The following is a 25,529-nucleotide window of genomic DNA, read 5'->3' on the forward strand; positions in this document are numbered from 1 at the left end:
TCGATCTTGTTCAAATATGTTTCGAGATATTTAATATGCATAGATATTGAATTATTAAAACATTACATTTTTTAGAGCTGTATGTACTATTTAGAATATGATTTGGCGATATTTTAATTTATGACATCGCCAAGTTTGTTTGTGTTTGACTTCACAGTGCGGTCCTATCCAACATCAACTGCATGAATCACACTAATTGGAACCATGAAGCTTTGAACGAAAAAAGTCAAAAGACCAAGCTTAAGTAAAATCACATTTAATTATAAATATTTTTTTTAATCTTGCAATTGTTTCAAATGCCAAAAATGATTAATCTGAATTTCCATTTATTTGACAAAAGTCAAATTTGTTCTATTCCTGTTCTTTTGTTAGTTACAACGTTCTTACGTTTTTTTGGTAACAAATCAAAAACAATGAAATGATAAAACTATTTTTGACCTTGTTATCTTTTTCTGTATTGATCTGCTTATCTCAATTTACATTATCTTTCCGTATAAATAGAGGCCCGTGTCATGTGCTCGTCTCTTGCTTGTACGTGACCATTAATCGGATCCGTACCTGAAATCACATACGGCTTAGCAATTTCAAACGTTTTCGATTTTCAGTACAAAAATTAGATTCCGATTGGTTTCGTTATTTTGGTTTCAAATTTTTTCCTCCAAGTACAGTTTTTGAAACATGAATTCGTGGAATCCATATAACACTTTGAATTTACAAAAATTAGAAGCAACAGAATTGTTCCAAAGTGCACATAGAAAGCTACGAGAAAACCGATGGTACAAGCCTGTACTTGACTATGTAGAAGAATTGACAAAAGTAAATCGAGTTTATACCGTGTCTGGTAAGTTGCATATACTGTAAAAAGTTTTCTTTTAATTGTAAATTATTATATTAGTCTAATTTTCAAATTTGCGATTTTATAGGATTTGGTGCATTAATGATTGTGATCTTACTGCTGGAATATGGTACTTCTCTAATCACTGGCTGTGTTGGATTTATATTTCCTGCTTACAAAACGTAAGCTGAGAGTTTTTTTGCTATATCCCAATAATTTATTTAAAAATGACTATTTCGAACGCATGCATTTTACTTCTATTATTATTTGGTTTTTATGACTTTAAATATTAGATTAAGAATAATTTTACTATTAGTTTGATTACTGATATTAATACTGATTACATACTGATTTGCATATTCATTTTCTGAAAAATATATTTAAAAATGCATTTTGTCTAACTTAGGAATTGAATTCTTTTTTTTAATTCCTATTTATTCTTATTACTTTTTTGTTTATTTTCGATATTCAATTATTCTAGTTTTATTTTTCCAAAACACTAGACATTTCAAAACTGAATACTTAATTGTTATGTATACTTTATAATTGCTAAAATAAAAATATTTTAACTTTATAATTTAAGTTGATTTAATTTTAAGCTTTTTGCTGATGGATTTAATCTATAAAACTGGAATGAAGGAATTGCATAAAATATGGTCAGTGCAATAATTACTTTAACTGAAATTGCTGATTAAGTTCTTTTCTTTAAATCACAAAATGCTTTCAAAGACTCTATTTTCAAGAATAGATAGAAGAAAAAAATGATACTGGAAAGTTTCTTTACAATAGCTATTAAATCTTTACCTACCCATATCATTGATTTCAAAATTGATTATTTTGATATCTTTAACAATCGGTTAAGAATAAATGTTGGTAATTAATTATTAACCGCAACAAGGATATCATGTTTATTGGCCGGGCGCAAATGTCGCCAACTATGAACCAAACGCGAATTTGGTGTAAGAAATTTGGCGGAATTCTATATTATTTGGTGATTTTTGGCTTGCGCCCGGCTAACGGGAAAGGACCGTTTATTGTAACTAACAATCAATCGCCAAAAATGCTGTAACTATGTTCGCCAAGAACATGCAGTTAAGCCTAAAGTTTGCAAATGCGTTGTAGTTAAGTATCAAAAGTACTTTGCTGATATTAAAACAGTGAACTTTTGACCATGAAATTCTGCTGAAACCATTGCTGAATTTTTCTTTCCAACAGTTTAAGAGAATTGGATACACCAGAGACGGGCGTAGGCAGAAAATGGCTATTGTACTGGTTCCTCCATGCTGCTTTGAGTTTCTTCGAAATAGTTTTCTTCTTCTTGTCTTGGATACCAGGATACTGGTTCTTTAAGGTAAGTGTACTTACTATACAAAGTAAAAATATATAAAATGAAAGGTATGTTTGTAATTTCTACATAAACATGACATCAATAATACAGTTTTTGGCTAAACTTAATATTAATATACGGTCCTCAAAGTTTATTTTAGATTGATTTCTCTCCAAATATAATCGTGACAATTTTTATTGCAATCCTAAAACCCGTCTTATTTCTGGTAACCATCCAAGATGGCGGATTTCTGGCAAAGTTTGGGACGAGTGGCACGCTTTTAAGGAGCTTGTCCATAATCTATGCATTAAAGCCGGGTTTACACTTGGCCAGTAGGCAGCGCATGCGCAGAAATAGACTGATTTATATTTGTCCCAATTTCATAAGATAGATTCAGGTATTTCATGCTTGGCTATAAATTGCCGTTTTGGCGTCCCTGAATTTTTCTTTTTCACAGCGTTTCATATTAAAACAATGGATATTTACCCAAAGAAACATGGCAAAATAAAAATAAAAGTCAACATACCTAAATTTGGAAAACTATAGAAAATAAAACACCCACAATCTCGTATCAGAAAGAACAAAAACCAAAAAAATGCCGGAATTTATCTATAAGTGATTAATTTTTTCACCCCCCCCCCCAAAAAAAAAGGTAAAAGCTTATAATTGGGTGTCCCCCCCCCCTTTTTTTTTTTTTTTTGGCGATTTTTTGACGCCAAGATCGGCACCAAGGGAATTTCCGGTTGGTAACCCAACAGATAACGTCAATGAAAACCAACGTTATGGAAACCAGAAATAGTGCTTCTTCACTGAAATTTGTCACCAATCGAAGGGGCACCCAAATCTACACTAGAACAAAAAAAAAAAAAAAAAAAAAAAAAAAAAAAAAATCTACAAACGCATGGGCAGTGAGAAAAAAATACTATACAGCGACATGTTGTTCCGTCTGGACAAGTACTTGTCATGGACCGAATAGCATTTTCAGCCTTTCTTAAGTCTTGCTAACTTTTAAATTTAATTAGGTTTGAATCTACTTGAACGAGCGCTTTAAGTTTGCCACCATTAGGAAACTCAAACAAGAAACGTAGTTGTTCTGCTAGTAATCGCTTTTAAATAACGGCAGCTTTTTTTCCTCACGTGCTTTTAAAAAAACTCGATATGCTTATTGTGAATTTATCGTGTCGACATTTCGCCAATATATTACCAGTTTTATTGTTGGCTATTATTATGAAGAACGACGACTAACACATGATCCCTAAAAGTATTTTGAAAGCTATCACTCGTAAGGGTTGACAACAACATCTCATCATAATATTTTTTTTTTTTTTCCTTATACGAAGTGTACAAACAGGAATTATTGGAATCATCAAAAAATTCGAACTCGAAATTCTGACAGGTCTCTGTGTCTTAGACTTCCTTGGGTTCGAAAAACCCATTTTTGGAAAATGTCTTTATCACAAACAGACGGACAACTCAAAAACCATTTGAGCTAGAAGGAAGCAATTAGGTATATGGACTTTTAACCAAATTTGTTGATTTCTATTAAATTTTGAACGGAATCCATTTAGTGGAAGCTTGTTTATCGAGCAATCTGAGTAAGAATGAGAACGGTAATTGAAAAACAAAGAATTGGATAATTAGATCCAGAGGTACAGCATTAACCAAGAAGTTGACTGTCTATTGATCTATATTTTTATGTTCATGTAAGCATATAATTCAAAAATTTAACTAGTTAGGTAAATGCATTTGCGTTTGCCATTAAAAATATAGATTTTTAAAATCAAATTATGAAAGAATCTGAAAAAGTTGACTGTCTATCGGCCTTACGCTCGCATTCTTGCAAGCGCAATAACTGCAATGATTTAAATAAATGAGATTTGATGTATGATCTGATGATGATGTCGTCATGTCCGCGTTACCACGGAAAGGGAGTGTAGTAGCTTCTGAGGGTAAAGACCCCTGGACACCAGAGGGCAGAAGTCTGACTTCTAGCTCAAATGAAGATAGCACACACACATTCGCTTGCACAACCCCTTTTTACAGGGGGGCACATTCACACACCTCACAGATAGAACACAGATGAAGAACAACCATGTCCGAACCGTGATTCGAACCCGGGACGCCCAGATCACGAGGATACCTATGCGCTACTCCTATGCCAGGACGCCGGCTGATGTATGATCTTGTTGTTATAATTGAAATTTTACTTTCAATTTTGGTTGGAAAAAAAGTTGCCTAAATTACATATCTCATTTTCTGGTCATTGTGTATTACCAGCAATAGCCAAAAATCGCATGTTAGATTCACTATAGATGATAAACTCTCGCCAGAGATCGACACTTTTTGCAATTAATACACAAGTATTGAGTTTCTTTATCATTCTACGAAGCACACAACTCTTACGAGTAGGATTGAAAGCAGAAGTCTGAACACTCGCAGCATTCGCGGCCTTGTACAAGGTCCACAATTTTTTTGCAGAGAGAAGGAGATAACATCTTTATTGTAGAATATGCAAGAAAGGTTTTTGTGAGTCCACTTCCGCTGGTTTGTTTTTAACCACTTCAGGGTTTCGCGACAGAATCTCAATTTTGAGATCCGATATTCGATTCTATGGAAAATCCATCGAATATACGGCTTTAGTGTACGATGAATCTGTCAAGAATCAAATGTTTTCCTGTTTTTATGAAGTAGAAAAATGGAGTTGAAAGCTTTGGGAATAGGTGTCGTCTTCATCATCTAAATACAGTTCCAAGTTAAGAGATTAATCTTAAAAAAAAATGTCGTGTTGCTTTGCGAATTGAATGTATAGTAGAGTTTACATTCAACGAGTTCCATTCAATCCAGTAAGACCACGCATGAGCAAAAACTGTCCAAAAGCAAATACTTATCCTGTCCAGATATATTTAGTGTATGATACATTTAGTATAAAAGACCCACTCTTTTAATGCATGCGCAATCCTCTTCCTGCGCATACGTGATCTTAAAGGAATCTTATAACTGTTTTAGTGTAAACGCCCCATAAATCTAAATGAATTAACTCGTCTAAGGAACTCCAATACTTAATTCTTCGGCACAAATTCTATATAAAGTAATTTTTAAATCAGGAGTGTAAAAACGAGTATAAATTTAGGTATTTTTGAAATAACATCTGAAATATCGCACAATAGCATGTATTGATTGGAACAAACGCTCGGTATAGTATTAAAATAAGAGAAAGTGTAGGAGGGAATTTCTAGGTGCCTTTAATGTAGTATATAATTAATTAATCACGCTTGTGTTTTTAATTTATTGCAGAGTTTGTTCCTGTTCTGGTGCTATGCTCCCATGCAAAGAAATGGAGCTGATATCATCTACGGCTACGTCATTCGTCCAGTTTTCCAGAAGAACAGAGAAGCCATAGACAATGTTGTAAATCAAGTAACCAGGACTGCACATTCCATATACACAGACTCTGAAGTTCACACTAATAGTAAGTAGTTAATTATTATTTTTTTGTCGTTAATAGAGTTGAAATCTACTTTATTGTGCCCCTTCACATCGCCAAGGATGCTAAGCTGCCAACGTCAAAAATTAAGAAATGATACTGTGAATACGGTTGTTAGAAAAAGTATTCCGCTTGCTTGTTTAGTTTCCAATGTTGGCGGCAAATTCAAGGGGCACATTAAAATGGATTTCAACAGTTAATTGTTTGAAATTAGTGGCAGAGTTTGGCGATATGGGACTATAACATTGTTTTATGGATCCTTCTCTTATTTAATATCGTAATTTCCACTTCGCATGGCTTTAAAACGTGAGTGAGTTCCTCAACCGCCTATAGCCACTATTTTGAGCTATCTAATATATTTTGAGTTTCCTTAAAAAAAATAGGTTGAAAACATTTAATTATGAGAACTTACATAAACCTTAAGATATATTAAATGAATATTTTATTTATAAACGTTTTTCTCGTGAATTTCTTTCTAAAAACAACCTGCATATCAACCATTTTTTAAAATTTTAATTAGATTTTGAACTTTTTCACCCGTTGGTGTGGAAATATGGAAGTTTGGAGAGGCAGGTGCCAGTTTAGCTGTCGATCACATCATCTGCCCACTGTTCAGAATTACAAGCTCCATCCCAAAGTAGCTCTAGTGTTGCTTTAAAATGGGACGTTAATATAACTAAACTAAACTTGGATTTTTTCACTTCAGCAGTTCGATGCAGGAAGTGTTCAAAACCTGATCAAGCTCATAATCTACGCGAATCTGTTTCTATTTAATATGGCATTTTGAATCAAATGGTGTCAGGTTGGTATGGCTTGGAAGTTTATTGGGATAACTATGTTAACCGTTGTTCTCAACGTCTTAAATTCAGAACTATGAAATCTATTAAAGATAGTCTTCCCATAGCTTCAAAACGGCCAAATGTAATTTAAAAAACAAAACTCAAATGGCCCGTAAATAATTTTCATTCGAAATTTGATGAAATTAATATTTTTAATTTTCTTGCTGGAAACTTTGAAAGAAAAGTATTCATTAATTGTTAATTAAAAATTATTTTTTAATTTTTAAAAAAAATATTTACTGATATTTTTTTTTTACAGCAGATGGACACCAACACCAAAATTAAGCATATATTCCTATGATCAATAACAGAAGTTTACAAAATTTTATTCTTCAGGAAAAGTTACTACAATAATTCAAGTCTGTATTTATTTTTAAGAAAATTTTATTTTGTTGAATTTTGTGTGTATGTACAATAAAAGTTTCTTAGTAGAAAAAAAGGGTGAGTTTTTTTATAATATACACTGAACAGCTGTTTAAATAGTTGTATAATACTTTGGCTAATTTTCTGTAAACTCTGCATCTAAGAGATAAAATTAGTTGTAGATAATGTTTTATCTGACATTTCATTAATCGTCAGAAACAATGAACTGACAAAAGTAGAAGATTATTTTCCCATTTTTATAGATTGTGTATTATTGATACCATAAACACCTCCTTTGAACGTAACGTTGCGTTCCCAAGAGCTTGAAATGAATGTATCAAATGTCATTTGAAGGTCTTGTGGGTTTTTATTCTAACCTAAATTCCTACAAAGCAAAAAGGGGGAAAAAATCACACCTCTAGTCCAAAATACCGTAGCATGATAATATTATGTTCAAAAACACTAATTTATCACATGTGAGTTTTGTAACTATTATACCGATGCTTCTAAATCAAGTATACAAATTCATAAAATTATATCAAAATAAAAATAAAAAAAACGAGTACTTCTATTAAATTGAAAGAAAATAACGTACGCAAATCTAGAAAATTAAGTATTTGGAAATATGGAGATTTCATTGTAAAAATCTCTTGTATCTTGTACTTCAGTTGATTTATCTGTTATGAGGATGTATGTCCCAAACGCATGAAAAATTATTAGTACAAAAAGAAAAAAAAAAAAATACGTTTTCAGCATGTAATTTTTTAATTATTGGGAACGGCATTCCCAAATATTTGATAAATATATTTTTCTTTGTAAATTCTTATCCAAAAAGCTTAACTGGTGATTAACCTAATAACAGTAACTTTTCTGTTATTGTTTCTTATGGCACTGCACTTGTCGTAGACAAACCCGCTGACAACGTCGGCGATTTTAAGACGAGAAAGCGTTTCTTGTTTCAGTAGCGCCATCTAGGGCCAAGAGTAAGACTTAGCTATTCATGCGTCACCACCCTTTTTATAGGGCGGACTTCATCGATACAATTCATTCATTCACGGATCGTAGTTTAAGACTTAAATCTAAAATCCAGTACCCTGAGTGGTATTGTCTCGTCATGGAGGACTTTGTGGTCACTATAGATTTATACGTGCACCAACCACATACATGGGTCGTCGGCAGGCGGGGTTCGAACTCGCAACCCACAGGATGCGAATCCAACGCCCTGCCAACCAGGCTATCCTAGCCCTCTATCTGTTCTGTTTAAGAGAGAACCGATTATTGCACATTTATACTTGCTACGCGTGGATTTTTACGTCTTTGGGTGACATAAGCGATAGGATTTTAAATTGAATTATTATTAAATTGCATACAATTTTCTGTATAATTTGGTATATTTTATGCAATAAACATAGGTTTTGCTAATAAACAGCGTTCAATCCTCTTTTAGATTGTACTTCGAACTAATTCATATCGATTTTCGATAATACTATTGTTTATTATAGTAGTTGATTGTTATCTTCAGACTAGAATTCAAATTCGATATGTAATTGTATAATGTCTAAAATTGAATGAATCGAAGTTAAATGTTCATGATCAAATCACCCGCATCATTTTGATTATGAAAATAAGCAACAAAATCAGTTTGACAATAGGGGAAAATGCAAGCATAACATTGTGCTTGGTGAAATAATTTTAAAAGATCGCGGGTCATAGTTCCTGTTCACATAAAAAGTAGAACCTCACTTATATAAACTGATTGGAACCATAACCACCTTGCATAATCAAATTCGGTTAATTAGGAGTAAATTTTAAAGCGCCAATTTTCTTTCAAAAGATTTTCGATTTTTTTTTAATTATAAAGTTAGATAGCAAATATTACCAAGTATTTGTAAACTAAAACTTTTGAAAGAAATTTTGATATGAAAATTTGCAAATTTTACCAAGTTCACAATTTATGTTTCTCAAAAATGTGAAACTATCGGACACATTAACATTGCCATTTTTTTTTCTTTATAAAAACTCCATGGAAATCACATTACTATTTAAGTGTTTACAAATGGAACTGTTTTTAAACATTCAGAAGTTTAGTTATAAATGTCCATCCCCTGATAATGGCATTTAAATGTCTTCATACGGTACACTTTTATAAAAAATGGGAAATTATTAAGATTTTATGGTACTGAGTGGCATTGATCTGGATAATCGCGATTCTATTGTACCAATAATTTTAATATTAAACACGATTGTCACTGATACTCCATTTCATAGCGACTTTTTAAAACTCTATAATATGTAAAAATACACTACATTCATTGCATGTAAATTTCAATACACTGCTGCTTAAACATTCATGGTCAAAATAGCAACAGACATATGCATAATTATAATCTGTATTTTCTTTTATTCTCTAGATTTAAATTTTCAAAATATTCATTTTTTAAAAAATTTTACAGGAATATTAGAACAATCCCTTTGATTTCATTGCTAATACCCAAAGTGTCTTCATTAAAAAAATGACTTGCAATTATTTTGGTTTCATTTTCTTTACAAGCATCAACATCCAAAAAAGAAAAATGATTGATTCAACATAAAATATTAAACAAATTCTTTATTTACTATATACAACAATCTTATAAATTATTTTGGATAACAAAAAAAATGAAAGTGCATTTACATGATGGAAAGGGAAATGCCAAACATTCATGCCGAACATGAATAATAATAATGAAAGTTATTCTGTGATATGTCATTTTAAGTACACAACTATATTTTGCATTGTAAAAAAATATCACAGTTTTATGTTTCGAAGTCCAATATATTTCGATGCTCAATGCATATGCCACACTTCACAACAATCTTGCAATGAATGCTTTGAAAGCCTGGGAAACAAATTGCATGCAAATAATGCTTGAAATAATTGCAGTATGGATATAAACTGTTGCATATTTTGATAATCAAGTCTATTCTAATATCCATATTGAATATTAGATTATAATCTTCAAAATATTTATTGATAAAGCTATGAAAACAAAAAGCAAATTTAAAACTTATTTTCCCACTAAATTCATTTTCAGATAAGAATATTCTGCTAAAAATTGAAGCAAATGATAACAATAAATAAGGACAGTGAAATAAATTAATAATGCTCAGCATTACAACAATGCTACGTCTTGCTGACCTAGTATAAGAGAATACTCGTACATGATATGTAAAATTTAGTAATGATTTAAATAAAATAAAAAACTGTATTTGTTGAGTTCTAGTGATTTTAAAATCTGTCAATTCTTATGCTTGAGAGCATTTAGGAACCTACGCCACCAGCTTCTTTTCACTTTAACTATTGAACTGGGTTCATCACTGCTGCATTGTGACACTTCGGAAGATTCTCTCATCTCGTATACATTCCTCATGGCAGAGAGAGGAATTTTATTAGGAACTGGCACAAGTTCGATTTCCTGCAAGTCTTGTCTTCGGCATAGAAGCTTCCTTCGAGATTTGCGTTTCAAGATTGCAGTGGACTTTTTGAGAGTGTTTGGAGGTGACACTAGAGCTTTCTTCAAGCTGATCATAATATTTACAACAGCCTTAGCTACCTCTTCTGGTGTTGCCTCTTTTTCTGACAAGACAGACCAGTCAGTGTCGTCAACACCTGGAGGCACCTGAAAGATAATTAACATTTCATATATAATGTGCAAACCAAGATACAATAGGCATAAAATTATTTAAACTATGGATTTTGATTATAAATGGGGCTGGAATATGAATGTTAGGTGATTGTGAATACATTAAAAATAAGAGCTACTTTGAAATTTCAACCAATTTATATAAAAAAAGAAAATATTTTAAATTGAAGTAATTTTTTTGAATTAATTTTACAAATACATTTTTTTACATCAATTAAAGGCTAATATTTTCATGACCTATATGCAGTTAAATCACACATGAAAACAATTTTAATGGTAGGGTTTTTATATATATATTGAAATGTTTTGATGTTCTCTAAATTCTGAAAGCCTTAATGGATATTCAAAATAGCATTGAAATACTGATTTATAACAACTTTTTATAGTGAATTGTAGTTACTTTAAAATTAATACTAGTACTCTATTTCGTAGATCTCACAAGACTCATTTTATTAATTACAAAGCATAATACAATCACAAATGTAAAATTTTGTCATTTTCATTCAGAATTGATCTTATTCATGTTAACATACTGCAATAGTTAAATTTGATTATCAGTTAATTCATTTGAATATTTCAACTCAATAAATGGCACATTAATTTTTTTAACAAAATGTTTGGAAACTTAATATTTTATATAAAAAAAACTGTAAAGAAAATATTTAAAATTAAATGAAAAAACAATTTTATTTTTTAGAGAACCAAGTTCACTATTATAAATATCTGTAAGGTTATGTGAGTTTTTTTTTTAATTATAAAAAAAAAAAGATAGTTGACTGAATGATTCTTTGACTGGGGATGGCATTTTATACAATTATTATAAATTACTCTTAAAGCATGTATTTTTAATCTTTTTTTTTTTTCAACTAACAATCAACTACTACATATCATTTTCTTGTATGTCAAACTATTTAACTTATGGCTACATTTATTTTTTACACATAATGGAATAGTGTATTTTATATACCTCAAATATTTTCACAGGAACTCCATATTGACCACCAGCAGCCCCACCTGTTGACATGATAGGAATGACAAAATGATCATTCCATATGAACTCTTCCACTTCATGTACAACACCAGGTCCCCCTGTAATAAGGGAATAATAATAATTAGAACATATATAAACCCTTTAAATTAGTACATATTTCAGAAAATAAAAATATAATATATGAAAGAAGACAGCTATGTCGCTTTTACCTTCAATGACTATACACGTATCCAACAGTCGAGCTACCACGGTCTCACGTTCCTTGACAGAATCTCCTAAAAACATAGTTTTTCCATATGGTACAGCTTCAAAACTACCATCAGGGTTTTGACGAGCTTTGGCTGTTAAATCCTATGTTTACAAAAAAAGTATATTAATATATATAGAGAAAAAATAAAACAATGGTTTAATATAATAAGGATTAGTTTTTTTTTGTTTTTTTTTTTTTGTAAAATGTAAAATATTTACCTCAGGGTCATGGATTGGAAGGATATGAACAACAGCAGATTCCTCTGAACTAAATGGAGCATTGTTTTCACGATAGTCATTGAATGTTTTAGCAGTGATATCAGCTGCACCATAAAATCCGCCAGTGACCAAGGAAATTTTTTCTACCTTTGCAAGCTCCCTTCCAATGGCTCTGTAATTATAAAACATCATAAATAAATATATATATACTTAAAAATAATGTGAAATTATACCTTTTAGTACATTTATAGAAAATAAATAAAATTTAATACTTTTTATGTTATATGCTCGACACAAATAGGAACACATGATAACTAGACAAATTATAAATCAGATTAATTTAAATTTATTTTAATATTTCAATAGATTAAATCTAACTTTTTTCAACTAAAATAATTAGATTCTGTTATTTAATTAAAAACTAGCACCATTTTAAGAATTTTAGCTTCACCATGGCAAACTGTAACTACAAATGTATGCTCGCATGATATAAAATGACGCTCACTCCAATCTGATGTGCGTTAATTAGTTAGAGAAGTAATTAATTTTAAAAATTTCAGAATTATAACTTTATACAATACTTTTTAAAAACAAATGTACTTCAAATACTCAAACTCAATTAATTTTAGAGTTGCTTCAGTTGTATAACTATATTTAAATGTTACTGAAACATAAAAATTACAAAAAAATTTATACCTGCAAATTTCTTCAGCCCTCTGGGTTTGGAGCTTGCTACTGCCAGTTATATATACACACATATCTTGGAGAGGTAAGTTTCGTTTAAGAAAATTAACCTGTAACAAAAAACAGGTTTTATTGTTTGTTCATATAAAAAAGAAAACAAAAGATTTACTTTCTGAAAATATGAAACATCTTAAGGATATAAATGAACTGATAACTTACCAAGTAATTCACTTTCGCTTCTGATGTTGCGTCTTTAGGAGTTTCAGATGAGCATGGATTTATTGCTCTCTTCACTCGTGCTTTTAAAACACATTCAAATTGAGGGTTGTTGTATTTCTGAAAATTAAAATAACTTTGTTTTAAAAATAAGTTAGCTTCTAATATTAAGAAGAACACAACTAAACATTCACAATGAAGACTACAAAAAATATTATTTCATGTATTTAATATTTTTAAAAATGAATTTTAAAACCAAGAAGAAATATAAATAGACAATATAATGTAATAAATAGTTCAGTATTAAATTAAAAAATATATATTTAATTTAAATTCTGGACTAAGTAATGCCAAAAGTAATTAAAACTATAAAAAAATAATCATGGATATGATTCAAACAGTTATTATACATATGCAGAAAAAATATTTTTTTTTATCACAATTTAAAAATCATTTATTATATAATTGATATCAAATATTGTGCAGAACCAGAATAGGAAGTTACATATTTAAGAATATATTTAACAAAATTTCATAACTATATTTTAAAAAAAAGAAAAATGTACAAGCAAACATTTTACTTTAAAAATCGTTTTAAATATTTTTTATTAAAATTTAATATGGCCTATACTATTATTCTTTGCTAATAACAGATCAATCATAATAAATAATGATTTCATTGTGAAAGTAGAAATATTTAAAAGCAACAAATCCAACTTACAGGTATCATGTCATTTCCCATGAGCAATCGAAACCACTTGGGAATGGGTGCAGCATCACATTTCACCAAAACAACTCGTTTTCTGTGCTCACAGTAAAATACCTATCAAGAAATGTGGAAATTAAATTATAAAATCAACTTTTAAAATAATGCAAATATCATTTTTCAAATATAAAAATCAGCCAATAATTTTGATATCTAAAAAGCATAATTTGTTCATTAGCTTAGATTGGTTTGTGGTTTAATGCACAAACACCATTGTTTAAAATATCATACTCTACAAGATTTACATTTATTTGGCTAAAATGATATAACATCAAGAATCTGCTTAATGAAATGGAAGATTTAATGAAATTATTTGAAAGGAATGTATGCAAAGAAAACAAACACTTTATTAAATTATAAAGAATAGACAAAGATATGCTGAAGACTATTCTCCAAGTACCAAATGCTGATGTGTAAATCTGTTCTGACCAATTTTATATAAATTGTATAATAGCATATAGCTTATTTAGTGTCTGAAAATTCCATAGTGTTTTCTAATGTAAATAATGTTCTTGATATGTTTCTTATCATCATAAACAGAAAAGCATTTGTCCAATACAAAATAAATTAAAGTATTACCATAATTATGTTTTGTTGAATTTAATCTTTTGTAAAAAGAAACTATGCAGCATTTTTTTTACACATTAAAAAAAGAAGTGACAATTACCTGCTGGTGAGAAAATGTTGATTTTGTATAGGCCTCTGACACTAGAACTATGATAACAGATGCTTCATCCACTTTTTTCTGAAAAGTTTTGAGATGATCTAATTTTTCACGACTCAAGGTTGATGGCTGACTTATGTCACTGAACTGAGACATCAACCTGGACAAAGGTCGCCTCCCTATGAAAGAAAATTGCATTTCTATCAACAAAATATATAAAACATTGAAAACAGTTTTAAATACATTTGTAATTATTTCAAATCTATAAACTCATATAAAAATCATGAAGTAAAATTTTTTTGATTATCTAAAGACAAAGATAATTTAACTAGAACTTACCAAATGTTTCCTGTTCTTTCATAGAAGTTAAGGACTTTTTATCTCCAAAGGAACTATAGATGACTTCACCATCATTTTGACTGAAAAAAACATCCCCTTCTTGAATGGTGGGAAGATTTCGAGGAGTGGTTGGGTCTATGTTAGTAATGTCTTCAGATCCAAGATTCATTTGAAAATCTAACAGATCAACTGAGCACCACACTTCATGCCCACTTTTTTCAAACATCGATTTCAAATCTTCGGCCTAAGATAAAAAAATCTTGGCAATTAATATTTTTTTTCATGGTATAATTAAGTATTATGTTGGCAAGATTTTAAATTAATTTATTGAATTAAAAAAATCTGTATATACTTGATTAAAATAAATTCATAAATAATGAATAAAATATTTTTAATTTTGTGATAAAAACACTTTCAGATTTTGCCGAAATAGAAATTTTAATAAATATTTTCATGGTTATAAAAATTTGTTGGTAACTTTCTTATGTTGTCAGGAGAATTTTCTTTGGCTTTTATTTATTATATCTAAAATTGGGCCAATAATTATTTTAAAAGGCTTATAAAAAATGAATAAACATTACATTTTCCTTTAAATACTGCAGATTTTTATTTATCAGTATATTTAATTTTGTTCCACTTGTATTTAAATGCAACATAAAAAATATATAAGTGATTTTTTCAAATGCCAAAATGAAAAATTCAAAAGTAATAAACCTGAAGACTGCATACTTTAGATCAGAGCTGTTCATGTATTGCCAAGGAATTGTTTGAATAATGAAATATTTTTATAGCTCTGAATGAACTCAAAACATTTTTATAAGAAAATTAATGTATTTCAATACACAAACAAATGAAATATTTGAATTTTTGTTCCTTACCAAATATCGTTGCCTCGGATGGGCACTTATTACAATCTTTTGTTTGCTGCTATCTTCCATGTTAATGTCCTCCCTCATAGGGGTGCATGAGTAATATTCACTTGCAAGCTCAGCAGTCTGGGGAGAAACACACAAAATGTTATTATATATAAATTTAATACTATATATTTAATTATGATATAAAAAAACCAAAAAAAAATTCTTCATGCTCAAAATTGCATTTTAATTATTCTTTTATTATTAATTATTAATTATATCTTTCACTTTATTAAGTGCTGATCACCAGAAATCATTAAAAATGGTTCCTTGTTGTGTTTCCCTTTTCTTTCAAGTCTATGATAATTCTTGTCTCTGTTTGTGTTTCAAAGTGCTAAATGCATTTTTTTTTTTTTTTTTACAGAATAATTATTTATGAGAGGACCCATTTTGCTACTAAGCAAGCAATTTAAATTACCCAGTCATAATTTTATCTCGTATTATGATGCAATTTCACTCTGAATATAACTGTTTTCATTATTCTGCATGCAGAAATTCTAAATACTAACAATATATTTTAAGAAATCTATACAAATTTTTTAATTCAAATTCATTCCTCTGTAATTAAATGATGCAAGTATAAATGTGCCCAGTTAATAATTTATCTTTATTAAAAGTTAAGAACAGTTAGCAAGAATTAAATATTAAAGTAGTAAATATAATAATTAGTTTAAATAGTTTAATTCTGTGTAACAAATGCACTCTTTTAGGTTCAGTTAGCAAAAGTGACCCCGAATGCATAACTGTATTTAAATGATATGTGAATCAAATAAACAATAAAATTCCACTTCCTTTAATAATAATAATTAAAAAAAAAGGAAATACACTGAAAATTTACCCATTGCAAAACCATGCATTTTGAATCATCAAATTTAAGAGCAAAAACCAGAGGAATATTAAGTAACAGAAATACATAGAAAAGGCAACTTACCTTCATTTCCTTAATGGAAATACTTCTTTTAGGCATCCTTAAATAATTGTAACCATCAGCAATTTGTCTTGCAACCCTTTTTACACAAATAGGATCCCAGTGTTTTGAATCAGATGGTTTTTCTGGCTCTTTAACTATGATGAGAAAGAGAAAAAACATCGAAACAAATTAAGCTTTTGGAAACAAAACTTATCCATATTCACAGATAAACAAGATTAAAATGTGATAGCCTGATTAAGTTTAATCCCTTTAAGTATTTGTGAAAAAGCTTTATTTACAAAAATCCCCCCTACTCTTAGCTAATGAAACATATTTTGATTAATAAAATATAAATTAAAAGGTATTAGTGATTACAAATATTATTTCCTTTGTCATTTGCTATATTGTAAACAGTGATATCAGGATTAACATGGTAGTTATTTAGGTGAATCTACAAAGAGTATAAATGAAACTTCTTTTTTAAATCACCATATGCAGTAGTATTTATCACAAGGAATTAAACGGATATTATCAGAATAAACTAATACAAATCAAAGGGACTATTGATATAGTTTGCATGCATACATGCATTCAAAAATATATCTCAAACAATTACACTTATTGCAGAATGGAAGAAAAAACTAAACTGAAAACTAATTACACTTTCAAAAGCAAAAAAAAAAAAAAAAAAAAAAAAAAAAAAAAATACAATATGGAACTGACAATGATACATTGAATACACATGATACTTTAACACACTTAGCCAATTACCATTACCAAAAGAGCTTAATAGTCATCAATTTTAAATTTATTAATAAAATGTCATCAAATTATAAACAATAATAAAAAAAACTTAGTTTCAGGTTGCTTATTTTACTAGCATTTAACATTATAGATTTATAAATAACAGCCATTTGTGAATTTAATGAAATCCTCAAATATTTATTTAAAAATTAGAGAAAATTACCATGATCGCTTTCTTGAAGCTTCCATGGAATGTATTGTGTTGAAGCAAATTGAATAGCTAAACAGGCTGGTGGCCAATGTTCCATAAAATTTACAGGGATTATTTTTTTCCCTAATACATCAGCTAGCTTCACCTGTAAAATAAATAAATAAATTTATTAATATTAATACAATACAAAATTCAAATTTTCATAGCATCCTTCTTTTCTAAAATACTTTAATTGCAAATATAAATTCAAACTTTTAAGTTTCTAGTAAATTGAATGGAAATGATACAATTTATCATCTTGAAACAAAAGATAAATTTAGATAACACTAAATACTTAAAAAAAATTGGTTACCTCTCTGTTTGTCCATTGAGTCTTTCCATACATGGGTGTTATAAGAGGTACAAATAGGAAACAAGTAGTGACAGCATAATTTAAAGCATCTTGCCAATCTGAACCAGTTTTGATTTCATGGACATCCTAATATAAATAAAAGTTGAACATTTAATGTACATTCAGGAAATAATAATTAATCTTTTATTTCAGATAGTAAATTAAAAAGTAAAGAACACTTACCAAATAAACTCTGAATCCCATTGCAACTAGTTCACTTTTAAGATCAAGAGCATATTGAGCTGCCTCTGCTCGAACATAACTGATCAGAATGGGTTTTATCTCCTTGCCTGATCGTGATCTTTTCTCACTCTCCTTCCTCACTTTCATTGATGACTGTGACTCTCTAATAATTATAAAAGAAAGAAAAAATTCCATTATAAATTAAACATAACAGATACATACTCATAAAAAAAAGAAAAGAAGAATCTATGCAAAGCTGACTCATGATTAACTTATAGTCATTATCCAAAAGAAAAGATTATAATACATGTATTTATAATCTAAAGAAAGTTATTTCATGAAACAAAGCAAGTGCTATCTGAATGAATATTATATAGAATTCAAATATTAGTACATATGAAATGATTTTCGAATTTCATTTTCCTCTGATTATATTAGGATTAGTGTTACAAGGAAATAATAATTGATTCTTACTACAAGTTTTTGCAACATTTAAAAAGAGCTGCATTCTTATGTTGAAAAATCTACCTATTTATAAAGGTAATCATTATTAAGACCACAAATATTATAAAAAGTGTTAATATTAAAATTTTCTCAAACCAATTTATAAGTAAGACATAAATGAATAATTTTAACTAAGACATGGTTCATCATAAAGGCCCAGAAGGCAAATATATGATCATGAAATATAATATAAAGGGAATGTATGTAGATAGCACAGTCATATTCATATAGAAAGATTGATAGAACAGTATAGAGAGGCAACTATATTTTGTTAAAAAAAATTAATATTTTTTCTATAAGAATCATTGTATTAATTGGATAATATCAACTTGTTCTGATCAACTTTAATTATCTTAATGTATGGAACATTCACAATTTCTCTTCTTATTCTTCAATATATATATATATATTTACTATTCCAACAATTTTTTTTTCTCTATTTATTCTGCAATAAATAGAATGTACTTATAAAATCAGCTTACCTACTGAATTTGAGAGACTTTTTTCGCTTAACTTGTTCATGGTCTGTAGTCTCTTGCATAGGAGATGGGAGGCGATTGTCAATGGGGTTGTTAGGATTAGTCAACATCAGAGATGTTGGTCTTGCATTTTCTGTAGGTATATAATTTCTATCACCATTTTGTATCCTCACAATTTGTCCTAACATTATATCTAACAGTGATAAAATTGATTCTTGATTTGCCATGATAGGCCAACCGTTTCTTTCTAGGAACCTATATTCTAGCCTTAATTGCTGACTGATTTTTAACTGAAATGAAAAACAAAAAATTACTCAAGAAACAGGTTTAGTAAAATGAAAGTAAACATTTCATACATTTTCATTTTGTACCAGTCATAAAGAATTGGAGGAAAATTATGGATTACCTGTTGCTCTATTGTTTCTCTAAGTTGTTTTATATTTATATTCAGATCTGTAAACACAAATCCCACAGGATCTCCACCTGATGTGACAATACCCACACGAGGTTTTTCTGGAAGGAAATTGTTAAAATAAATTATAATTTGTTTCAAAGAATTAACTATAGAGAAAATAAATATCTAAATAATATAGTATTTTATCATACCGATAAATATGTGCACATGACTATATAAAATATATGTTGAAAGTAACAACTGATTCCAGATTACTTGAAGAATCTGTCTTTTAAAGAAAATTGCTCAAGATAAAAAGAATTTAAAATAAAAATTATTTAATTTAAATAATTTATAACATACAGCTAATTTGAAAGTAATTTATACCATTTGATTCATTTTGTGTTTTCAAACTATTTAAAGTTGCAGAAATATTTTACTGACTCCTGATTACTTTCTGACAGTGGAGTATGGAATATCACATTAGATTTAACTGCTGTGCAACTATATAGCAAACTTATTGCAAAATGTATTACTTACTAAAAATTAAAGAAAATTTGATAACTAATAGAAAAATTTGATAACTTTCACTAATATAATTAGAATTCACTACTATTCACTATCTACTTGCATTTTTATGAGTTACAATCTTATTTAAAGCCAATTTATTAAATACTCTAAAACAAGAAAAAATACATTTTAAATATATAATACCCTTTTAAAAAATTTCATACTACAATCTTGTTTCTCCTCATTTTATATTATGATCCATTGTAAATTTCAGTAGACTTGTCAGCACATAAACTTACCAAATTCTTTTTTGATGCAGATGCAGTTGTTGTCTCTGATTACATGACTAGTATTTATTTTATGTTCTTGCATCTTAAGGATAGGCCAGCTGAAAATAAAAATAATTTTTTCATGAATATAGAAGCATATATAAGAAATACAATATATATAATTTTTTTAATGAAGAAAGCAAGTATTATGAATCAAAAATTTACTTTTACTAAAAAAAATAGATTAAAAAAAAAATTTTTAATAAAATTATATCTATTTTGATATTATTATCTACTATATTATAGTGAAACTGAAAACATGACATTTCTATTAACTTAATACTTTTCCTAATTTGAATTTAAACACAATTTTCATAACTTTACCTTACATCTGAATTTGTTCCAAGAACAAACACAGCACATTAAAATATTCATCTGAAAACTAAATTAATTATTACATTTTTTAGAACTAAATAAAGTAAAATACGGCAACCAAAGTAATATATCCAAAAGTATTTCTTGTTTAAATATATGTCTGACAATAAACAGTACAATAAAAAAATAGTTCATAAACCAAAAAGAAGTTTAAAAACTTTTTCTTACACACTTTATTGTAATATAAAAATTGACAAAGATATAAAAGTTCTATTTTAATTATTTGCTACAGATAGCTAAAACATATAAACAAGTATCATTACAATTTTTTTCCTTTTCTTTTTATTTGAAGGGATTTTTCATTTTAAAAAATGTGACAAGTGATCATCAAGAAACAAGTAGGTATGTTTGAATTTTTCTTAAATCTGAACACTGATATTTAGTAAAAAAGGAGATTGGAATTCTTAAATTAAACTATTTTTGGCAATTATATAAACATTAGATTTTTGCACTTATTTACAAGAAAATATTTGATTATTTATGTCTTAATAAAGTCATAAAAAGAAAGAGATTTGCATTAAATAATTCCCAAATAAGAAAAATTGTACTTATTAGAAAATCAGACATTAATGAATAAAAATCCGAAAATGATTTTATAATATAGTTTTACACTAGATATCTCAGGAATGTAGATAAACAGGAGAGCAATTTTAAATTAGGAATATTAAATAAATAATGACAATCAAATCACCTTTAAAATTAGAAATTTTGTACTTACAAATTGAAAAAAAAAATATGTTTATAAATGTTAAAAAGTTTATAGCTCATATGTATTTAGAAATTCAATGTGAAATGTGAAAAAACAAGAAAGATACATTTGAATTAAATGAAGTTTAATTCTACATATCAATTTTTAAAAGTAGAGTTTCAGATTAAAGTTTGAAAATGGCTTTAGAAAAGTGAACATTTTTCTAAACAAATATGATCCTTTTCTATATTTCTAAAAAAGTAAAAGCAGTATATTTGCTTAAAACTATATTAAATTACCAATGAAATTTCCCCTCAAAAATTAGTTTTCATATTTCATTATCATTCATTTTAAATCTAACATTCTTTATTAATTCACAATAATCAATCATAAAATTACCCCATGATATATTAAAATCAGTAAAGCTACACCTTTAAAATTATTTTCTTGAGAGTAAGTAAGTCACTATCACTTTTTTTCTGCCTTAAATCAATGAGAAGTAGGGAATCATTTGATAAATTTACATGAACTTCAGATATTAATTATTATAATTTTAAGTCCTTCCATTCATACTAATACTTTATATGTAATAGAAAAATTAAAAGATTTTTTTAAGAATTCCCATTTCTAAGATTTTACAAACTTCTTGCACATATATTTTCAAGTATATAAATTCATTGGAAAATAAATTTATAAAATTCGACTTTTAAAGTAAATATTTTGTATAAAGTAATATTTATTTCATAAATTTGGAAAGAAAATGTTAAGATTTTCGATTTCTAAATTTTAGTTTTCACAATGTTTTTATCAAGAAAATAATACATTACATAAACTGTTAAACAGAGCAAAGCACAGAAAGCAATATTTATACCAGATTAACTGCTTCCAAATAATGCGGAGAAGAAAACTTACCCATCTTTAGAAAGAAAATTAAAAGCAGCAGGTAAGTATGGCAATTCAGCGCACATAAATCGACGCAGTTCATCTAGACTAATTTTAAGATTTTCGATGCATATCGTTCCCAGCACTACTGCTCCGCTTTCTGCGGTGTTTACAAAGTTTTTACCAATCACTCGGTCGTCTGCTAAAACAACACCGATCACTTCGACGGATTTCTTCAGAGTCAAGCTCATGTTTCCGAGTCCCGCGTAGTTTCGGGAAGTCAGGTTAGTTTCATCTGAAGAGACAGGCTCATTTGCAAGGTGCATGCCTCCATCTGCGATGTACAGTTTTGAAGAAGGGAAATCGTTCGTCATAAGCGAATTCTGAGGCACTCCTGGTGCCATGGAATAAAAATATCAAAACAAAAATGCAACAATTCTATAACTAATAAATAATAACAATCCGGAGCAATAAATATTAATTTAAATGCAGGATTCACATATTTAAATCCACGTTGCGATATATTCGAAACTCTTTCGACGGTAATATTCGATAACTGTTCCTTTGCAAACGATAACTTATCCCATTGCAAACATAAAAATCGTCGGCAGAATCTTCGCCGGAAGGACCTAGCTCTAAATCCACCTCTGTCTTCTGTCAGAGACAGGCGATTTCTGAGGTAGGAAGTTGCGTGTTAGGGAATGTCCTACGTGAAGTGTGAAGGCGCGTGGAAGTAGTCGTATCTTCTCCGGATATTCGTTACTATGACCAGGCTGCTAGGGGTTGCTGGAATAGATAGCGCCGTTTTATCGCCAAGCTTGGCAGAAAAAAAAGCAACAGGTGAAACGCAAGTAGCAAGTGGGTTTTGATTTCTCCACCAGTTAGCTGGTTTCTCAGGAAAATTAGAACATCGTTTATTGCAATGCCGCAAGACTAAGATTAAAATTTTGAAGAACTCTCCATCGTTTACGTGGATTGTTGTCTTCAGCTGTGATGGACATCACGTTGCGATCAGTTTTGGGGTCATTTCGTTTGCATTGCCATTAGCGATTTTCAAATTAGATTGTTATATCACTGCGAAAATTCTGAGAATTGAATGATTGTTTGAATCGTTTTTAAATAATATTCTACCTGAAATCATCGATATCATTTTTGAATTATGCATTGCAGTGAAAAAAGTATCTTTATTTAATAGGAAAATAATAAAATACATAAGCGCTTTTATTTGTTTGATATGAAATTAAAAGGCATGACAGAATTAAAACTTAATATTCAACATTGTGGAGATGGCAACCTTATTGCTAGAAAAATTCGGAACTTTTTGAGCTATTAAAGGAAGACAGCATTTAAAGTTTTCATTAAATATTTAATTTTTTTAATCAGTTTTATTTATTGTTTTTATTTCAATTGTAATATCACTACGTAATTTTTACACATTCAGAATTCCGTTTCAAGATGTTCATCAAAAAATTCCATAAAATATTTTAATTTCAAAATATCAGCATTCAATAAAAATTGGAATAATTTCATTTTAATTAATAAAAATAAATTGATACTTTATTATAAGTTATTTTGTATATTTTTCTACTTATAAGTATCGCTGTATAATGGAATACTAAAAATAAGAATTTCTAAAATACAAAAAAAATATTTCCTTTTCTCTTTTTCGTATTTCCATTTCAATAATTTTTTTTAGAACTTTTTGGTAATTTTTTGCCTTTTTTAAAAAATCTATTTCAAGGAATATCTATAATTTTGTTTGATTGGCGCCTTACTCCATGAGATAAATGGATTCTTCGTCTCTCTTCTGATTAATGTCATCCATTTGTATTCGTAATCAATTTAAAAAGAAGTTAGCAGTATTTTCAGCATGCAGAAACTATTTAACACTTGAGCATATTTTAACTGCACGTTTTGTGTCCCATTTTTTTTAATTACTTCCATATTTGAACTGCGCGTTTTATATTATATTTTTTTATTTAATAATTTTCATTTAATCATTTTTAAATACGCGATACTAGATCTAATAAAATCGATATTTATTTATTTATTTATGTATATGAAATATATATAGAGATAGGAAAACAATGTAATTTCCAAAGAATTCGAATTTGAAATGTAGAGGTTTCACCCTTTTCTGAGTACGAAAATTCATTTTTGGTATTACATCTGTCTATCTGTCTATCTCTGAACGGGATAACTGAAAGAGGTTTCGAATTCGATCCGTTTTAATTTAGTATATAGACTTTATATAAAATGGTCTCACCTGTTGAACACCAACATACACACATTCTACTTTTTTCATATTAGTAAAGATGAGATGTTAGTTAATCAGGAGCGGAATTCTCACTAAACACCTGCCTAGGGTCGCAATCATACCGATTAAAAACTTTATTTTCCTTGCTAACAAATATGTAAGTTTGTAAAAAAACAAGTGATAAAATATAAAGCTAATATTAACAAATAATCTAGTATAACTAATTTTGTTCCTATATGTTTCATTAAGCTCATTTAGTTATTTGAATACTTATAATTACAGGAGTTCTATTCAATATTGTTGTGAACAAACGTAGATACCAGGTAGTATAGAATTATAAAAAAGACAAATATATTTTAAAAAGTTAATAAAGCAAAAATAATAATAATTAACCTAAGGTTAATCGTTAACACATGAAAGTGTTCGGAAATGTGAAATTAAATTGATTATCTTATTAAAAGAATGGCGTCTTAATGTACACAGTCAAATATTTAAATCGGCTGTTGTAGTCAATATGGGAATTAGGAGAAATCTATGAAATATTATTTCTTTGCAAGGAATTAATTAATATTAATTAAATGGCTTCAAATACGTAGGAAACAATCATTAATTGAAAAATATTTTTCTTTTCATCTTTAAATTTGCTTATATATTAATTTTTATAAACTATTATAATTTTATAAGTTAGTTTCATATACTTATATATACATATAAACAACAAATACATACTTAACTCTTTTTACATAATCTTTTTTTTTTTTTTTTTTTTTCCTGAACGAGAAAATGACTATACGAATATGTTAAATTTATTTTTCGAGTGATACGAGACATTTACTGTTTTGTATGAAAACTAGACATTATTTTTCATTATATTTTATACGAATTTACGTTTTTCAGGAATTCGTTATACAATTATTACTGAATAGATTAAGAATTTAACACTGAACTGTACAGTAAACGTTTATCTTGTTTACCTCTAGATTTTTGTTTTATTTAAGCGAACGCGTAGAGGAAGTTAGTGAAATAAAATAAAATTTGAGAAATTGTAACTGATATGTCGCTATCATTACGTATTTTGTATTGCTACACGTTCTCAACG

At 28.6% G+C, this 25,529-nt stretch overlaps 2 protein-coding genes across 3 annotated transcripts; one reads left to right on the top strand and one right to left on the bottom strand.

Annotated features, from left to right (window-relative positions):
* The first annotated feature begins 508 nt into the window (after window positions 1–508).
* LOC129984228 (receptor expression-enhancing protein 5-like) lies at window positions 509–6,924 on the top strand. 2 transcript variants are annotated; one of them, XM_056094056.1, is made up of 5 exons: window positions 509–841; window positions 924–1,017; window positions 2,051–2,186; window positions 5,457–5,631; window positions 6,748–6,924. In XM_056094056.1, the coding sequence occupies exons 1-5, from the start codon at window positions 679–681 to the stop codon at window positions 6,768–6,770; spliced, it is 591 nt and encodes a 196-aa protein (XP_055950031.1). In that variant the 5' UTR covers window positions 509–678; the 3' UTR covers window positions 6,771–6,924. The 2 variants fall into 2 exon arrangements, with proteins under 2 accessions (XP_055950031.1, XP_055950030.1); XM_056094055.1 differs by having other exon boundaries at window positions 510–841; window positions 6,745–6,924.
* A 2,512-nt stretch (window positions 6,925–9,436) lies between these two features.
* On the bottom strand, window positions 9,437–22,935 carry LOC129984455 (uncharacterized). Its single transcript, XM_056094340.1, has 18 exons — window positions 22,204–22,935; window positions 20,199–20,287; window positions 19,402–19,508; window positions 18,999–19,285; window positions 18,013–18,175; window positions 17,791–17,916; window positions 17,451–17,583; window positions 16,505–16,638; window positions 15,538–15,654; window positions 14,660–14,903; window positions 14,324–14,499; window positions 13,612–13,713; window positions 12,894–13,010; window positions 12,687–12,784; window positions 11,991–12,162; window positions 11,732–11,873; window positions 11,499–11,620; window positions 9,437–10,507 (listed from the first exon to the last, which is right to left on the bottom strand). Exons 1-18 carry the CDS (start codon window positions 22,575–22,577, stop codon window positions 10,127–10,129), a joined length of 3,084 nt encoding a protein of 1,027 aa, XP_055950315.1. The 5' UTR covers window positions 22,578–22,935; the 3' UTR covers window positions 9,437–10,126.
* Between the last annotated feature and the right edge of the window lie 2,594 nt (window positions 22,936–25,529).

This window comes from Argiope bruennichi, chromosome 9 (assembly GCF_947563725.1).
Source record: "Argiope bruennichi chromosome 9, qqArgBrue1.1, whole genome shotgun sequence".
NCBI classification, from domain to species: Eukaryota; Metazoa; Arthropoda; class Arachnida; order Araneae; family Araneidae; genus Argiope; species Argiope bruennichi.